Source organism: Cryptococcus neoformans (assembly GCF_000091045.1).
Source record: "Cryptococcus neoformans var. neoformans JEC21 chromosome 2 sequence".
Taxonomy (NCBI): Eukaryota; Fungi; Basidiomycota; class Tremellomycetes; order Tremellales; family Cryptococcaceae; genus Cryptococcus; species Cryptococcus deneoformans.
In genome coordinates this window covers 1,100,001-1,115,000 of record NC_006684.1, presented here as the reverse complement: position 1 = coordinate 1,115,000, position 15,000 = coordinate 1,100,001, and the positions used below count along the sequence as shown (strand labels likewise).

Genomic DNA, 15,000 nt, shown 5'->3' with positions numbered 1-15,000 from the left:
GCAATCCGTCTGCATTTCAATAGCAAAAATAGACGCAAGAATCCGACTCCTCTCTTAAACCCTTCGCGACCGCGTAGCCATCCTTGGAGTCGGTGCCGGGTTTTCCCTCTTCCGCCTGATCTTTCCAGCCTCAGATCCCTGGACACTGGGTGTCGGACTAGGGGCAGCTTTTCTATTTGACCTTCTCACTCTCGGTGTCTCCATCAACGTCGCAAGGCCATCATCCGTAATTTCGCTAGCAGCCACGCTGCCTCTCCTCTTCTTTCTTACACTGCCAGAAGCGGCAGTGCCATTTCTTTTTGACGAGGGCACACTCATGTCCATATCAACACTCTCGTGATCACTGTCTTCTAACAATGCACGTGAAACAGAGCGAGTCATTCGTCCATGCGTAACAGGTGTAGCGGACGGTTCCGGATGCGCTGATGCTCCACGGGTGCGCCGAGCGCGCGGTTCATCATCTGATGTTGACGGGGGAAGTGCACTCTTCCTCGCACGAGTCGATCTTCTAGACGGTGATATAGACATGGGTGGCGTCTTATCGCGCGTTCTTCTGCCTCCCTTCCTGGTTGACTTTGGTTCCTCTACAACGGCATATGACGGCGACCACGCGCTATCCTCAGCAATAGGTTCAATGGGGTGATTTTCGTCAACAGGAAGTTCTTCTGGCTCCACACTCATAGAAACCTGTCTTCTCGACCTTCTCAAACCACCATTTCCACCTGTTGTATCTTTATCTTTTCCCTTAACCGGTTTTTTTTTAAGTGTTTCTTCAGCTTCTTGGTCATCGTTGATGACCATCTTTGGTCTAGGCTTCTCTGGAGAGGCATGTGCTTTAGCAGCCGCAGTTTTCTGAGGAAGTGAAAATGGACTGCCAGTGAAAGCCTGGCTTTGCCTAGGGGATGAGCTGGACACCGTGGCACCTTGAGCGAAGCGGGGTGGGCCACCAAAAGGAGAATGCGTACGCTCTGGTCGCTGGGAAGGGGAGGCAACAGAAGCCGCGTGAGCGAGATGCACGAGGTTGGAGGAAGAAGGAACGGAACGAATAGGTGTAGGGGCGACGGTGACAGGTACGGGAACGGATGCTGGTACAGTCACTGGCACTGATGGCGAAACCAAAGCGAATGTAGGAGTAGGAGTGGATTCGTCCACCCCATCAACCTGCAGCCACGAGCCAATCATATCCATATCCTCTGAAAACCCATTGATCTCTTTCTCCGCTCTTCGTAAGCTTCCTTCCACATCGGTCAACAACACCCGCCTGTGTGCCTCTGGCAGAATGGAAATGAATTCCCTAACCATTTCCCGTCGCTTTTGCCTATCTCCTTGAGTGCCTGCACCGTTACCTGCAAGCTTTTTGTCAAGCTGAATTACTTGGTTATAATGTCCTTGATGGATTAAACGAATTGTCACTAGGTCGTGGAGCCGAGAAAGAGCAGAGGATGGAACAGAGCGTGGAGGATGAGAAAGAAATTCGGTTAAATGGGTTTCCTCCTCTGGAAGCAAAGGAGCATGGATGAGCTCTTTGAGGGCCTTGGATTGAACGACATGATTTCCAGCCCCGCATGGTGTGCGCGGAGCACCCAACATCCAAGACCAAACGACTTCCCGCATCCTTTTTCTTTGCTCAGGGGATGATTCCTGACGAGTACAGCCAAGGGCTGCAAAAATGCTAGTGGCGGAGGCAGTAGCGATCAATCTCACATCGCTCTCGAGTGAAGGATTCGGAAAATTTGGCTGAGTGGAGAGGAGGAACGAATGAAGGAGTGAGCAAGCAAGCTGCGGCGGTGATACAGATGTAGAGAGGGTTTGGACGATCTCGGACATAAAATTGACTTCTGAGATAGATGGGTCTGATAAGTTGTCGACTGCAATCTACAGTATCAATTGTTAGCATTCACGGCTTGAGAGTCATTCCAGTAACGAACCTTCCACAATCCGTGATCTAACGCCCAGTAACCGTCGATGAAGATCCTCCAATGTCTCGGCATACATCTTTTCCTGGCAAATTTGTCTGCCACTTTTGTCGCCTCTACAGACTTCACGATCAAAACAGCATCTTCATCATCGACATCCATTCCTTCGACATGCCCATTGGGCTTTCGTGCTTCAGGTTGACCGTCATAGTCCAGTAAGAGGTAGTAAAAGTAACAGTCTTTCTTGAGCCTGTCAAGTTCAGTAGATTGAATTGAATGAAGGAGCCTTCGGACATCGGCCGGTGATTTCGGAGGGTAGAGGGAGGGACCTAATGTTGTTGAGCCCAAGCGTTCGGTAGTACTGTATGAGCTCACCGTCGATTCCTGCAATTTCCAAGAGTCTATCAAAGAATAGTTTGCCGTTGGGTGACCGTTCTCGCCTTTTGGTGTATCCTTCCACTTCTGAGCTCCAAGGACTTGAAGACAAGTCAAAATGGCGTAAAATAGTGATCGGGATAGCGAATTGGTCAGCCTAATGATGCGTTTTTAGTATTTAACCACAGACCAAAAGGGGAAAGACTCGACATACAATGGCCATATTCAATATATATGGAATGCAACAGCGCACAATGGACAATACAGTAACTGGACACTGAATGCGAGGGCAACAAAGAACGGCGAGAAGAAAAAAAACGTGCCAGAGTCTTGTTGCGGACACCGAGCAACTCTTCTATCTTCTGTTAAGTACGCGTACGAGAAATCAATCAGTACACGGGATCAGATAGCGGGACCAAATATTGCCACTTAAGCCGCCCCATAACACAACAGGCGGAGTTACACGGACAAATTAATGATTACGTAATACCTGGACATGTGGAGGCATATTCGATTGTCATCTGTGTCAATAACGTCTGCACATAAAATGCTCAAATTGAGTCCTTAGATTTATATCCCTAAAGGACATCTGCTTTCTGTGGTCCATCGTTCGCCTGATCATAGCCATGGTTGTGTTCTTCACTTCAAAGGGTATATACCTGTTTACACTCGGCAGACCGAACGATTGCTGATGATGCACTCGCTACCGTTCTTCAGTGGTATCTCCCCCTGTCACTATCTATATGTACGCATCATGAGTCAGCTTTCCATTAGTACTTCCAGTACTCCGAGAAGTTTGTATGCTAACCCTAAGGGTTAGGGGGAAGGACAAAGTTGAAAGTATGCTGGGAAAATGATTTATCGAATGCCCAATCTAACAGGCTATCAATTATAGATGAGGAACTTCTGCGTTATGGTCTCCCCACCGATGTCTGGTTTCACGTAGAGTGCGTGATCGCTGTCCTCATACTAATTTTCAGGAGGCTGATACTTCGTCAGCAAGCTTTCGTCCGCGCATGTCTATCTTCGCCAGCCGGATAACCAACCACATGGAGAGTGGGACAAGCTTCCCGCTGTTCTTGTAAACGACTTGGCTCAATTGGTGAAAGCCAATAGTATTGAAGGTGTGTCTTCCTTATCATATAATTCTATCTGGAGGTAATTGTTATCTGCCATAAGGCAACAAAAAGGACAATATCACTGTAAGCGCTCCATCTCATAAGATGTAGAATGTCTGCTGATTTTGACATCCTCTAGATCATCTACACTCCTTTTACTAACCTCAAGGTGGGACTCTAATGCCTGTCAAAGTATCCACTAGAGGACACTATTGATTTAACTTTTAGAAAACTGGGGACATGCCCGTTGGTCAAGTATCCTTCCATTCCGACAAAATGGTCAAACGAGGTGCGTGCTTGCCGTAGTCGATCCAGTTTGACTCCCCACGGACTACTTAATGGTTTATACTCATGATTAATCGTGCAGCACATGTCTCGACTCGAGACAACGCCATTGTCAACCGCCTTAATAAGACCAAGATCGAAAAGGAAATAGATCATGAGGCTGAGAGGCAAGAGAGGTTACGCTTGGAAGGGAGGAAGAAGAAGGCTGAAGCCATTGAAAGAGTGAGTTTAACTTTCGCCAGGTGGAAATAGAAGCTTACAATTGGACGATCAACGTCGACATAGGCGAAGAAAGAACAGGAGCAGAAAAAAGCATGGGAAGAAGAAAAACAAGCTCGGTCTTATGATAATTTGTATTCAGAAGATGCCTTTGCTGAGCAAGAACAGTTCAGTGACGACGATTTCATGTAGTTGGGGAAGGATTTCCATACGTTCCCAATTGCAGACCACTTCTTAGCTTTGTCCATTTTGCTCGAGCAAGTAAATGGTAATGGAGGGTTTTCTTGAATACTTAATAAGAAAACCGTCCAAATCTTCTCTCCTTTGTTTTGAACAATTTGCACTTTAAAGCCCTTGAATCGGCATCAAGACATTAAGTTCCCAGAAGACTGATTCTCCTAGGAGACTAATAACGCTCTTTCGAGAAAAAAAGGTCAATTTGGGTACAACAGATGACCTGTCGCTAACATGCATGATATAATGGTACAATCATTATGTAAATGGACTAGCAAAATGCCTCCTGGTATCTATCTGCTGAAGAATAACAATAATACCATGAACTTGTTTCCCACGATATGTTACACCTGCTCTGGCTTTTTTTTCTTACACTCCGATCAAGCCCATCACTCCTGTGCAGCCCGCCCAAAGCAAATCTAACATTTTCCTCCCGTGCTCGCTCAGTCCCGTACCTCGCCATTCTTCATACCCGGTCGGACCCCAAGCAGATTCTCCCTTACACAATCCTAAGCGATCAAGACCTTCGAGGACAAATTCGACACCTTGAGAACGAGAATGACAGACAGCGATCACAGTCGGAAAGTTTCTGCCAGTGAGAGGACGAGAGCTATTATCGGTAGAAAAACTTTCACGAAGGAAAGGCGGGATAGCAGGGTCGGTGGCTGAGGTCGTCGAGGGATGATCTACGGCCGATGACTCTGCAAAAACGTTGCCACCCTTTGACCACTCAATTCCACCTCCGTTTACTCTTTGCTCATCATCCTCACGTCCTTCCAGCTTTGACTTCAGCTCTTTACAATCCACGACCCTCGCCACCACCCTGAAGCTCCTAAAAGGCAAAGCCTGCGTCGATGATACATGTCTTTTTAGAGGCCTCACTTCATCAGTCGGTCGGGCCCAATTTGAACCCTGAGCCAATTCGCGCTTCATTGTTTCTTTGTCCTTGCTAGCCCGTTTCCTCAGCAATTTTTGAAATTTTGGCAACGACCCAGGTGGCGAAGAATCGTTGGCAGACGCATTACTATTCGTGGATGAAATACTATTGGAACTCTGGAATGCTGTGGATGGGCGAGATTCGCCGTCCAAATCCGAGTTGAAAGGGACATACCAGACAAGCAGGGCGCGCTTGGTTCCAGATGAGAAGAAAGGGTGAGGTATGACAGTGTTGTCATACGATTTGAGTAATGCGTTCAGATCTTTTGCAGTTTCGGAAGATGGAGAGGGAGGTGTAGGTGAGAAAGGAGTGTCTGGGGCGGAATTATCTCCTTCTAGGGGTATTATCATGGCGACCGCGTCTTCCGGTACGCCACCCCATGCGTTTCCTTCAATCCACTTGATTACCCGTCGCTCCTCCTGCCAAAGACCCTTCATCTCGTCCCCCTTCATTAGCCTTGGATGGGTTGGATGGTAATCTTTGATGGCCTCTAGTGCATACTGCGAGTGAGGGTTCCAACTCTGGTAACCATTGGGGGAGCTCGAACCGTTCCAGGAATGTGCCTGCACTCTCTCCCTTTCCCTCTCTTCACGGGCCAACCTTCTTTCCTCTGAAGAGCTGGTTCCCACGAGGCCAGAGTTCTTGAGGTTAGACAATCCCCGCTTTAGCACGCCACCGATGGAACGATCCTTCTTTTCCCCTTCGCTTTCCTTATTTCCATCCCGCAAGAGCTTTTTTCCTGAAGTGCTAACCCCAACAGCAAAGACGTCATCCTTTACTTCTCTGCTTCGTTCATCTTTCTTTTTCGCCTTAAGAACGGACATAGCACTGGTGAAAGGCATTGATTGAGAAAGTGAATTCGTCGTGTTGGTGAAGTCTTCACCTTCCGAATATCCTGTCGGCATGAGGGGAGATTTCGACTTGCCAGAAGCAGGAAATCCTTCCGACATGCTAGCACGGAGCTTCCCAGCCGGACCGTTTCTATGCATCGCCGCGGGCGAACGAGACGTGGGGTTGACAAATGGAGGGAAGAAAGCATTCACATTGAAGGACGGCAACTTTACGCCGCCTTGATCTCGGTGTACAGCTTTGCCAGCCAAGGTCAATCTCTCTGCCTTCTCCGTTTTATTTGGCACTACCAAACCGGAAGGCCGCACTTCTTCAAGCTCGTACTCTCTCGCTCCAAGCTTCTTCACTCTCCAGACCCTGCCAGTGACACTGCTTCTCACTTCATCATTGTGGAATAACTCGTACTTGCCTGCGCCGAGAGATTCCCATTCTGCCTTGGGTACAAGTTGCGAAGCGCCTTTTTTAGAAGGCGTTGGGCAGGCTCTGAAGGTCCATTCTCCTCTTCTATCCCCATATTCGTCATCATTTTCACCCACAAACTTTGCAAATGAATCTTCCTCCTCGCCTCCAAGTTTCAATGTTTGTGCTAATGGCACCCCATGTGCATCGACAGCATCTGCCGATGCATCTCCAGCCAAGTTCTGTCCCAGCTGGGTTTGGGAGCCAGACAAAATAAAATCAATGTCAAACTCAGTGACGTCAACAGGATCTGGGGGATGCAAAGACGGCGGTAAGGGAGGGGGAAGCGGGTCAGACTGAAGGTTGCGAGAATTCAGTAAGTGATTAGCCCGGTGGAGAGCTAGTGTCGAAGGCAAAAGCCGGGGGCCAGGATCCGATAGAGGTAATAAGGGCGGAAGAGGCCTCAAAGGTGATAGACTCTGCACAATTGATTAGCGGCTACCAGGGAAAAGAGAATATGGCCTACCTCGCCAATACCTCCTCTTCGTTCATCGTCTTCCTCGTAGGCTGCTGCATCTTCATCTCCAGATTTGCTTCGTTCTTTCCCTCCATTTGCTTCCTTTTTCTGGCGCCGAGAAGCACTCCTTTCCAAAGTTCCAGGAATAGCAACGGGTAAACTCCCTCTTCTCAGTGGTACTTCGTCTTCTCCAGATAGCAGACCCGTCGCGTTTGCGCTTCGGCTCGGACCAACAGGAGCAGATACCGCACTCTCATCACCACTTCCTCTGAACATCCCCATACTTTCCCAAAGCATCAGACTCTGTCGCCTCAAACCTTTGCCTTGCCCCGAATTTATACTCTGGCCACCGATACTTAACCTTTCGCGTGCCCGGCGTCCATCTGCGCCATAAGTCGCAGCCAAAAAAGCTCTTCGCTGACGTTCAGCTTCCTCTGCCTCCGCTTGTTCAAAAACGCTCATATCTTCCCTCCTCTTTGACTCAGAAGGACGTCGATCACTTCCAAGTTGAGACACAGAGCGGGGCGTAGAGATTGTGGATGATATACCGGAACCGAATCTGAAGTTCTCAATAGGTAGTTCTCCAGAATCGTCCTTGCCGACCGACCCACGTGGCGGTGGTAGAATCGGGTTCCAGACACGTTGAGAATGACCAGCCCAGCCTCGATGGCCGATATGAGGCAGACTGCCTCTCCGCACATAATTTCCCCCCTTGTTCATCAGCTCAAGGAAGCCGATAGCAGAATCAGCATGAGCTGGGTGTCTACCCTCATCGTTGCTTGTTGGACGGAATGAAATTCCATTAGCATGGGTATGTGTTGGAGAAGGTGGAGCAAGGGTTGATATAGATGGGGTCAAAGAGGAACGTCGTCGACCAGGGTGCTGGTTAAGTGGACAGAACGAATGAGATGCGTGTGCGATGGGCGGGCGAGACAGGCTCAACCTAGATGCCGTACTTGCGGCTGAACTACGCCTGTTTGATTGTTGCAGCCCAGCGGATGACGGAGCTCCAGCATTAAATGCAGTTGCCGTGGCGAGAAAAGACTGCTTGGGGCTATAGTTTGGGTGGAACCCTACATTTCTCGTAGGGTTGATATTTTCCCGCTCTCGTAGAGCTTGAGGAGGGACTGGAGATATAATGTTGAGTCCCAAAGGTGTCAACGATCCTCGGCGCGGGTGATGGGTATGAATAAACTGTGGTGGATGGGTCACAGAAATGGCCGAGGGGATTGAGGGCGCCGATGAAGGCGATAAAGGCTGGCTTGACCTGCACATGAGAGAAATATAAGTAACTGTAATCCAAGACCATTTCCTCAGACTCACGCGTCTAGCTCATCCGACCGTCTGCATATAGCACCCTCCGAGCTAGGCCCAGCTATGGCGTTGAATTGAGTGTCCAAGGGAGAATAGGCGGGTATTGGGATTGAATGCACAGAACCGCCACGTGGACTAGGAGGCTGGTCCATGATGAGGGGAAGGGTTTGAAAAAGGTAGATGACGGGAGTGGGGGCGGTCTGGAGTGATGGACCGTTGTGCGCCGCTGCTGTGTTTTGTTTGTGCGGGGCGTGGATGTGTATTCGAGAGATAGGCACTGGCTGCCGTGAAATGGAGATGGGATTTTCTGGGTGTGTTATTGTATCCAGACATCCATTAGGAACAAAGGAAGGATAGGAAAGGAGTGATGTGCTGATGAAGCGAAAATCAAGCTAACAGTTGATGGTGACGGTAACTGGCGCTGGCTGGGCGATCTTCTATTATTGGCGGTGTGTTCAGAGTTCCGAACTGTGTGCGGTGTTCCTGTGGCGCGATGTATGATGAGGAAGGGGAGAAAGAATCAACCGTACGTTCTGTGGAATGTGATGGATCTGTTGTAAAGATGGACGGAAGTTGTTTTGTGCGTGTGACATGAGTTGTGTGCAAATAAAATAATAATTCATCAATGAATCCCAGTGCCCAGCGAAGTGCCTTCCTCTACCGGCGCTGCGTTTGCTGCCGTTCAAGTGTCGCTGCAGCGTTTCAGCGTTCGTGTCGTCGCGGTTCGACTTTGCTCCATTGCTCCTATGACAAGCTACAACCTATACCCGTTTAGGAGACTACTACGTTTAGTGCGAAGCGGAAACTTTTTCCAAGGGTGCCAGGGGCAGCAAAAGCCAGCAGCGGGGGCTGGCAGCGGACAGCTTTCAGTTCCCAGTTCCCATGCCCCATGTCCCGTTGAACTAGGGCAGCCCAGGGCACTCACCAGGAACAGGGACATCCTGATCGTCGCTTTTTTCTAGTCCGTCTTTCCTCTCCCATCTTTTCTTGCAGCTTTCATCTCTCTCCTCTTCTTTTCAGCTCCTCCTTCTCATATTAAGTACGGCAGCAGAACAGGTGCATTCAAATGGCATTTTATCTTATTTCCAAATATAACTGAAAAACGCGTTTGTTTATTATGCTGCGTGAATTGTGAATGCTCCCTTCAAGCGGTGATGACTATGACGCCAGGAGTATCGGAGATTGTCAATCTCCGTCGTTGTGACCCAGACAAACGTCCATGCAGCCATCAACGAACGCCATCCATATTATAGGTTGCGTGATTCACGGCCAAATGGTTGGTTTAGAACAGGTTGAAAACGGAAGCCGGTGTGTGGTAGTAACGATCTTCCCAAATTATTTATACAATCAAATCCAGCCTTTCAAGCTCCAACATCTTCATAACGTGACGTTAATAAAATGTTCACCGTCATCACAACTTAATTAAACGAACTACATTTGTTATAATTATTTGATAAATTACTGGCGTCAGGCGTCATCGACAAATGCTCATCATCTTCGTGCTTCGTTATCTGTTCGTCGTCGTCATAATCCTAGGCGCGACACAAGCCTTTCTAGGCTTTTCGGGGAAGGCTCCCATTGAGGTACTATCGTAATCCCTACGTTACTGACTTCGTGAAGCCATCATCGTTTGGTAACAAATAACGAATATTACCAAATGAGCATGAAAGTACGAGTACAAGCGGAATAAATGAACAACGTAAATAAACAACGAGCAAACAAGGAGAGGAGTGGAGGGTGCCGGCTTCCTGACATGCCGAATGCCCGGGGCCGACCAGCCACACAGAACAGAGGTAGGAAGATGATAGTGGTGGAGGGTAAAAAGGGAGATTACTAATTTGACGACACATACAACTTCGGGTATCTTTCTACTATCTACAGTCGACTATTATACTCCTTCTTTGTAGAAAGATTATTATTGTGCAGAGCGCAAACAACGAATAATAAAAAACCGCAGGTACTACTTCCAACAGCAGTGCAACAGTCAGTCGGACCCATTGTCTTAGAATAATGTCCAGCTACACCCTTTTGGTTGGCGGTTACAGGCCTAACTACTCTCTCATCTCCTTTGACCCTTCTTCCGCTCAATTGAAGGTCATTTCCGACTCTCCAGCTCCAGAAAATGCCTCTTGGGTTGAGCCAGCGAGCTTGTCTGAAGAGAATGATGGATCAAGGATCTTCTATTCTCTGTCCGAAAGCAAGGGCAAGGCTGTGAGCTTGAAAGTCGAAGGAGAGAAAGTGACAGTGGTTAGCGAACGAGATACTCATGGAGGCTCTTGTCATGGTAAGGATGATAAGCCGTGCAATGAAGTGAGTTGATTTTGGTGGACAGTTCACGTTATGAAGGACAGGTCAGGTATTGCCGTTGCCAACGTAAGTGTTTGGGGGTTATGCTACATATAGGGAGTCATACTGACCTGTGCTCAAGTATCTAGGAGGTTCTATCATATTCTTCCCCATCACCTCCGACTCCACTCTCTCAAGCTCGTCGGCATCTCCTCTTCTCAAGTTTTCTCTAGTTTATGAAGAGCAGCAGCAGATTGCTCCCAACCCCGAGCGTCAGGACGCCGCTCACTGTCATCAGATTATCGAGGGGGATGAGGGGACTCTATATGTTCCAGATCTAGGCAATGACCGGGTCTGGGTAGTATGGAGAGAGGGGGAGAGTGGGCTGAGTATCAAGGGCTGGTGCCAAGCGCCTCCGGGCTCTGGCCCTCGCCATGCCTGTATTTCAAACGATGGTGAGTGACGTCCTGCAATTAGTACTCTTACTCACCAATCTCGCGTGTGTTACCTTTCAGGCAAACATCTTTACGTGCTCACGGAACTGTCCAACAGCCTCATAACATTCCCCCTCTCCGACCCAACTTATCCTATTATCCCTCGTCCTGACTCTCAGCTCAGTGTGATTCCCCCGTCCGTTCCCAAAAAGTATCACAAGTACATGAATGCCGCCGAGCTGGTTGCCCACCCGGTACATCCAGTCTTGTATGCCTCCAACCGCCTTGAAATGGACCTTTCGGAATCCACCAAGGGGGAATTCAAACCTTCAGTGACAGGCGATGCGGTGGCTATAGCGACTCTTACCTCCGATGGCAAGCTTGGTAGTGTTCAACATGTGAGGACTGGGTGCAATGCCGTCCGTGCGATGCAGCTCAGCCCGGATGGCAAATTTGTTGCTCTTGCCGGGCAAAACGGAGGTGGCATGGAAATCTGGAATGTCGGTGACGATGGCAAGGCATGGACTCTGGTTTGTAGAAATGAGAAGCTCGAGGGTATAACGGACGTCGCATGGTTGTAAACGCTTGACCTATTTGTAAGTGTATGATCTTTCAATTGATGCTATCGTCTTTCGACGATGAGCGATCCGGCCATTTGCTTTGGTGACTGAGCATCACTAACGAGTTTTTCGTACTGCAGATAGATCCCTGAGTAAGATTCACTGAAGTAGCAATGAGAGACTGTACAGGATGCAGATATTGTAACATTTCAACTGCCGCAATCTACTGTCAGGAGATGTACCGTATTATATGTTGCTGCCTGACGCACTTGGTTGCAGTGATCATCGGTGATCCTTCGGTTCACGAGAAGAAGGCGGCCAAATATCAATGGATAAAAGACCTTACATGGCTGCCAGTGGGAGCTGAAATTTGGTGACTGAGTGTGCTTCCACCGGTCTTGTCCCTCGGTGTATAAATGCAGTGCATCTGCCTTCTCTTTTGCTTCATTCTAAGGAGATATCCCGTGGTTAGCGGGACACAGACAGGGGCATCCTGACCATCTTGTAGTGACCAGTATTTTGCCTCGCAGGCGTCTCATCCACCATCATCTCAGAACCAATGGAACTTAATGGGCTAATGACTATGGAGAATGAACATGCTTCTGAGGAACTTGGAAGCGAAATGGAGCTGGCTTCTTCACATTCTCATAACGGTACTGGAAGCATGATTTGGCGCCCTCGACGATCAGTACCTCTGAAATATTGAATGCCGTCGATGGTGTTTTGAGCCAAGAAGGGCATTATGTTCTATTGCGACCATGTGAGTAGAAATATATAGGATGATTAATCATCATCCATTTTATTTCGGTCTCGCAATCATGTCCTGGTCTTTGCCGTCCAGGCTGCTACACTGGTGAAATTGTAGAGGAACATAGAAAAAGGTTCAAGGCAGACAAAGACGAATAGATCCTAACCACTGTCGTTATCAGTCGCTTCAATCAATGGATATCCGTCCTACTCGTGCATTATTTTTGTGGGAATGCACCCTGTTTTCCATGGTAGAGAAAATAACAAGTAAAGAAGACGAAAAAAATATTATGGGATGTAGAAGAGAATGAATGAGCATTATTACATTAGTCACGTATCGGTGCTGTCCGGTTATGTCGCTCGGCGGATGACGCGGTGAATGGGCTTGACTTGCGTCATAGTAGAACACGGCGTAGGGCGTTTCACTCTGTATCTCCATCGCCAGTCCTGTTTCCACCTGCAAGCCTACGAACTTGCCCCTACTCTTCTGAAAGCATAACTCCGAAGAGTGACATGGCCAGGTGAGCATTCTGCCGACATAGTCCAACGACAGTCTATGCACTTACTATGTATCATAGAGATCCACCATCCAGCTTGGGCTCCACGGAGCTTCGTGATATCTCATTCACGCCGACAGCAATACGCCCAGCTAAGATCACTATAATCCATCCCCAACTACGAGATCTGATTTTGCCTCTATCTCGTGGCCGAGTGCTCTATCCAAGGGGGCTTAATATTGACGAGATCAGATGGTTTCCAAATGATGAGGATGGTGATTCAGCCTCCAAATCAAATGTAATGTTAAGAGAAGCGACTATTGTTGGTATAAAGTCACTGATTGATTCTATAATTCTTTAGGGTGATGGAACTACAAGGACCGTGTTCAAGCTGGATTTTGCAGCCAATTGTGTCGTGAGCAAGTATGTCTACTGCATGGTTAATACCATGTACTATGGCTCACGTGCTGCCTAGCTCGAACATGTTCGCTTGTGGTGGACAGCACGGGGAACTCTTTGTCAGCAGCATTCCTCAACCAAATGCCTATATTCCAGAACGTTTCCATGTCGCCCCAAAAATCAAACCCTTCAAGATATCGACAAATCTTCCTCATAGCCGCTCGATCAACAATTCTATCATAATTCCTCCCTCATGGCCTAAAGAGTGGACTCGCCAGTCAGTAGAAAGGAAGATTGGGTATGTAGGGCGCGGTTCTCGATCTTGGGAGGAGATTGAAAGGGGTGACAGCATCACTGGGAAAGCAGAAAGAGGAGAGTGGGTGACTCGAAAGGTCCGATCGAGAAATGACGCGCATACATGCTCTGAAAACGGGGATGAAGAAGCCTATACTCCCCCTGATGGCGATGATGAAGACGATGATATGTACGATTTCGAAAAGGACAACCTTTCATCTTCCCCTGCAACATATCCCAATACATTACCCATCCGATATGTCAGCTCCCACCTTCCGACCATTTTCAGTCGGAAATCCGGAACCAAAGATAAATTGAAGCGACGTCAATACACGGAAGAACCGAGGCTGGTAATCTCAAACAATGACCGCACTGTCAAGTTCTTTTCGCTCCCTCTGCAGAACGAGGATGCGCATCAAGCAGTTGAGGAGGGTTATCCGCACTATGGAATTCCTTCTCTCGCTCGATTCCCACATCCAGTGAACTTTCGCCCCAGTGTGTTACCATTGGAGGAGTTAATGGAGTTGAATGGCCCACCCCTCGATTTTCCAGATACCTTGCGGTTTGAGACCGGTATAAGGGAAGTAGACCTTGGTATATCAGATGACGGTAGGCCCAGTTTAGCCTTGTATGATGTGGTTGCCACCGAGTATGCTACCAACATATTGGGCGGTGACCAGAACCGCTTGGCGAGGCAGATATTGGAGGGTTATAGAGATAGGGAGCTGGCTAGGGGAGGGAGGGGATTGGGCCGCACGGAACAGCGCCAGCTAGTCCGAGAGGACAGTTTTGGAGAGCTTGTGGATTACTCAAGGCATAGAAGATACAGAAATATCGTGGGAAACTCTTCTTCACATCAATCACCCGAGCAGCAATCAAGAGGTTGGACCAGGATTACAAGCAGAGCTAGAGATGACGAAGACGACGAAATCGAAGACGGACTACGTTGGCCGCCAGAAGACTATAGCCAAAAGGAGACGAGAACTCTACGTACCATATGCTCTACTCAGTTCGATGTGGCCGCCAATCATTGTAAGTACAGTGTCAGGCCTGAAGGAATTTCAACGAATGTTTATTTTGAACTGTAAAGCGTCTCTATCCCCCGACTTGCGTTACCTAGTCTCTGTGGGCGACTCTACAGATGTCAACTTATTCGAAGTCATTAATGAAGGAAGAGATCTACGAAAGATTGCAGTATATAACGGTGAGTAGAACTGGATATGGCTATCTTAAAGGGTCATTAACTCATCTCATAATCATGAAGCTGCCACAGATGCGGGGTTTTCGAGCGCTTGGAGTAAGGATGGACGCAAGTTTGCGGTGGCAAGTCAAGGTAAGCTTCTTCGTAAAAGATGAAGAATTATCTGAATATCTTCCCAGATGGCCAGGTGACTGTATGGGACCATCGTTCTTCTCGGCCACTTGCAATATTCCAGACATCCCCATCTTCCATTCATTCATCTCCTTCATTTATGCACGACATCTCCGCCACTCATCGTGGGGGTAATACGGCATCTCCTGGATCACCTCACTCTTCGGGATCGGGAAATTGGGAAAGATGGGAAAGCGCTACCGGAAGCGAGATGATTCTGAGAGACCCAGTGACAGGAATACCAAGGA

At 48.3% G+C, this 15,000-nt stretch overlaps 5 protein-coding genes across 5 annotated transcripts in view; 3 read left to right on the top strand and 2 right to left on the bottom strand.

Moving 5' to 3' along the window:
* The window catches only part of CNB03750 (expressed protein), a 3,100-nt gene extending 476 nt beyond the window's left edge, over positions 1-2,624 (bottom strand). The window contains exons 1-4 of the mRNA XM_024656577.1: positions 2,506-2,624; positions 2,292-2,448; positions 1,929-2,245; positions 1-1,875 (exon numbers count right to left, since the gene is read on the bottom strand). The exon at positions 1-1,875 is cut by the window's left edge and continues 309 nt beyond it. Coding sequence (XP_024512284.1) covers positions 55-1,875; positions 1,929-2,245; positions 2,292-2,448; positions 2,506-2,514 — 2,304 coding nt within the window. The 5' untranslated portion in view covers positions 2,515-2,624 and the 3' untranslated portion in view covers positions 1-54. The remainder of the gene's footprint in view (positions 1,876-1,928; positions 2,246-2,291; positions 2,449-2,505) is intronic.
* Positions 2,625-2,847: 223 nt separating this feature from the next.
* Positions 2,848-4,206, top strand: CNB03740 (cytoplasm protein, putative). The gene is made up of 10 exons (XM_569207.2): positions 2,848-2,942; positions 3,009-3,036; positions 3,112-3,131; positions 3,187-3,238; positions 3,291-3,415; positions 3,471-3,493; positions 3,549-3,578; positions 3,638-3,698; positions 3,777-3,916; positions 3,980-4,206. Exons 1-10 carry the CDS (start codon positions 2,918-2,920, stop codon positions 4,103-4,105), a joined length of 630 nt encoding a protein of 209 aa, XP_569207.1. The 5' UTR covers positions 2,848-2,917; the 3' UTR covers positions 4,106-4,206.
* A 149-nt stretch (positions 4,207-4,355) lies between these two features.
* CNB03730 (expressed protein) lies at positions 4,356-8,749 on the bottom strand. The gene is made up of 3 exons (XM_024656576.1): positions 8,173-8,749; positions 6,859-8,116; positions 4,356-6,811 (listed from the first exon to the last, which is right to left on the bottom strand). Exons 1-3 carry the CDS (start codon positions 8,313-8,315, stop codon positions 4,517-4,519), a joined length of 3,696 nt encoding a protein of 1,231 aa, XP_024512283.1. The 5' UTR covers positions 8,316-8,749; the 3' UTR covers positions 4,356-4,516.
* A 1,229-nt stretch (positions 8,750-9,978) lies between these two features.
* Positions 9,979-11,681, top strand: CNB03720 (expressed protein). The gene is made up of 5 exons (XM_569205.2): positions 9,979-10,447; positions 10,496-10,536; positions 10,592-10,904; positions 10,965-11,479; positions 11,584-11,681. Exons 1-4 carry the CDS (start codon positions 10,174-10,176, stop codon positions 11,462-11,464), a joined length of 1,128 nt encoding a protein of 375 aa, XP_569205.1. The 5' UTR covers positions 9,979-10,173; the 3' UTR covers positions 11,465-11,479; positions 11,584-11,681.
* A 936-nt stretch (positions 11,682-12,617) lies between these two features.
* Positions 12,618-15,000, top strand: part of CNB03710 (expressed protein) — a 2,930-nt gene continuing 547 nt past the window's right edge. Inside the window, exons 1-7 of the mRNA XM_024656575.1 lie at positions 12,618-12,711; positions 12,769-12,985; positions 13,049-13,110; positions 13,163-14,412; positions 14,471-14,584; positions 14,645-14,713; positions 14,761-15,000. The exon at positions 14,761-15,000 is cut by the window's right edge and continues 89 nt beyond it. Of these exons, the coding sequence (XP_024512319.1) occupies positions 12,704-12,711; positions 12,769-12,985; positions 13,049-13,110; positions 13,163-14,412; positions 14,471-14,584; positions 14,645-14,713; positions 14,761-15,000 (1,960 nt within the window). The 5' untranslated portion in view covers positions 12,618-12,703. The remainder of the gene's footprint in view (positions 12,712-12,768; positions 12,986-13,048; positions 13,111-13,162; positions 14,413-14,470; positions 14,585-14,644; positions 14,714-14,760) is intronic.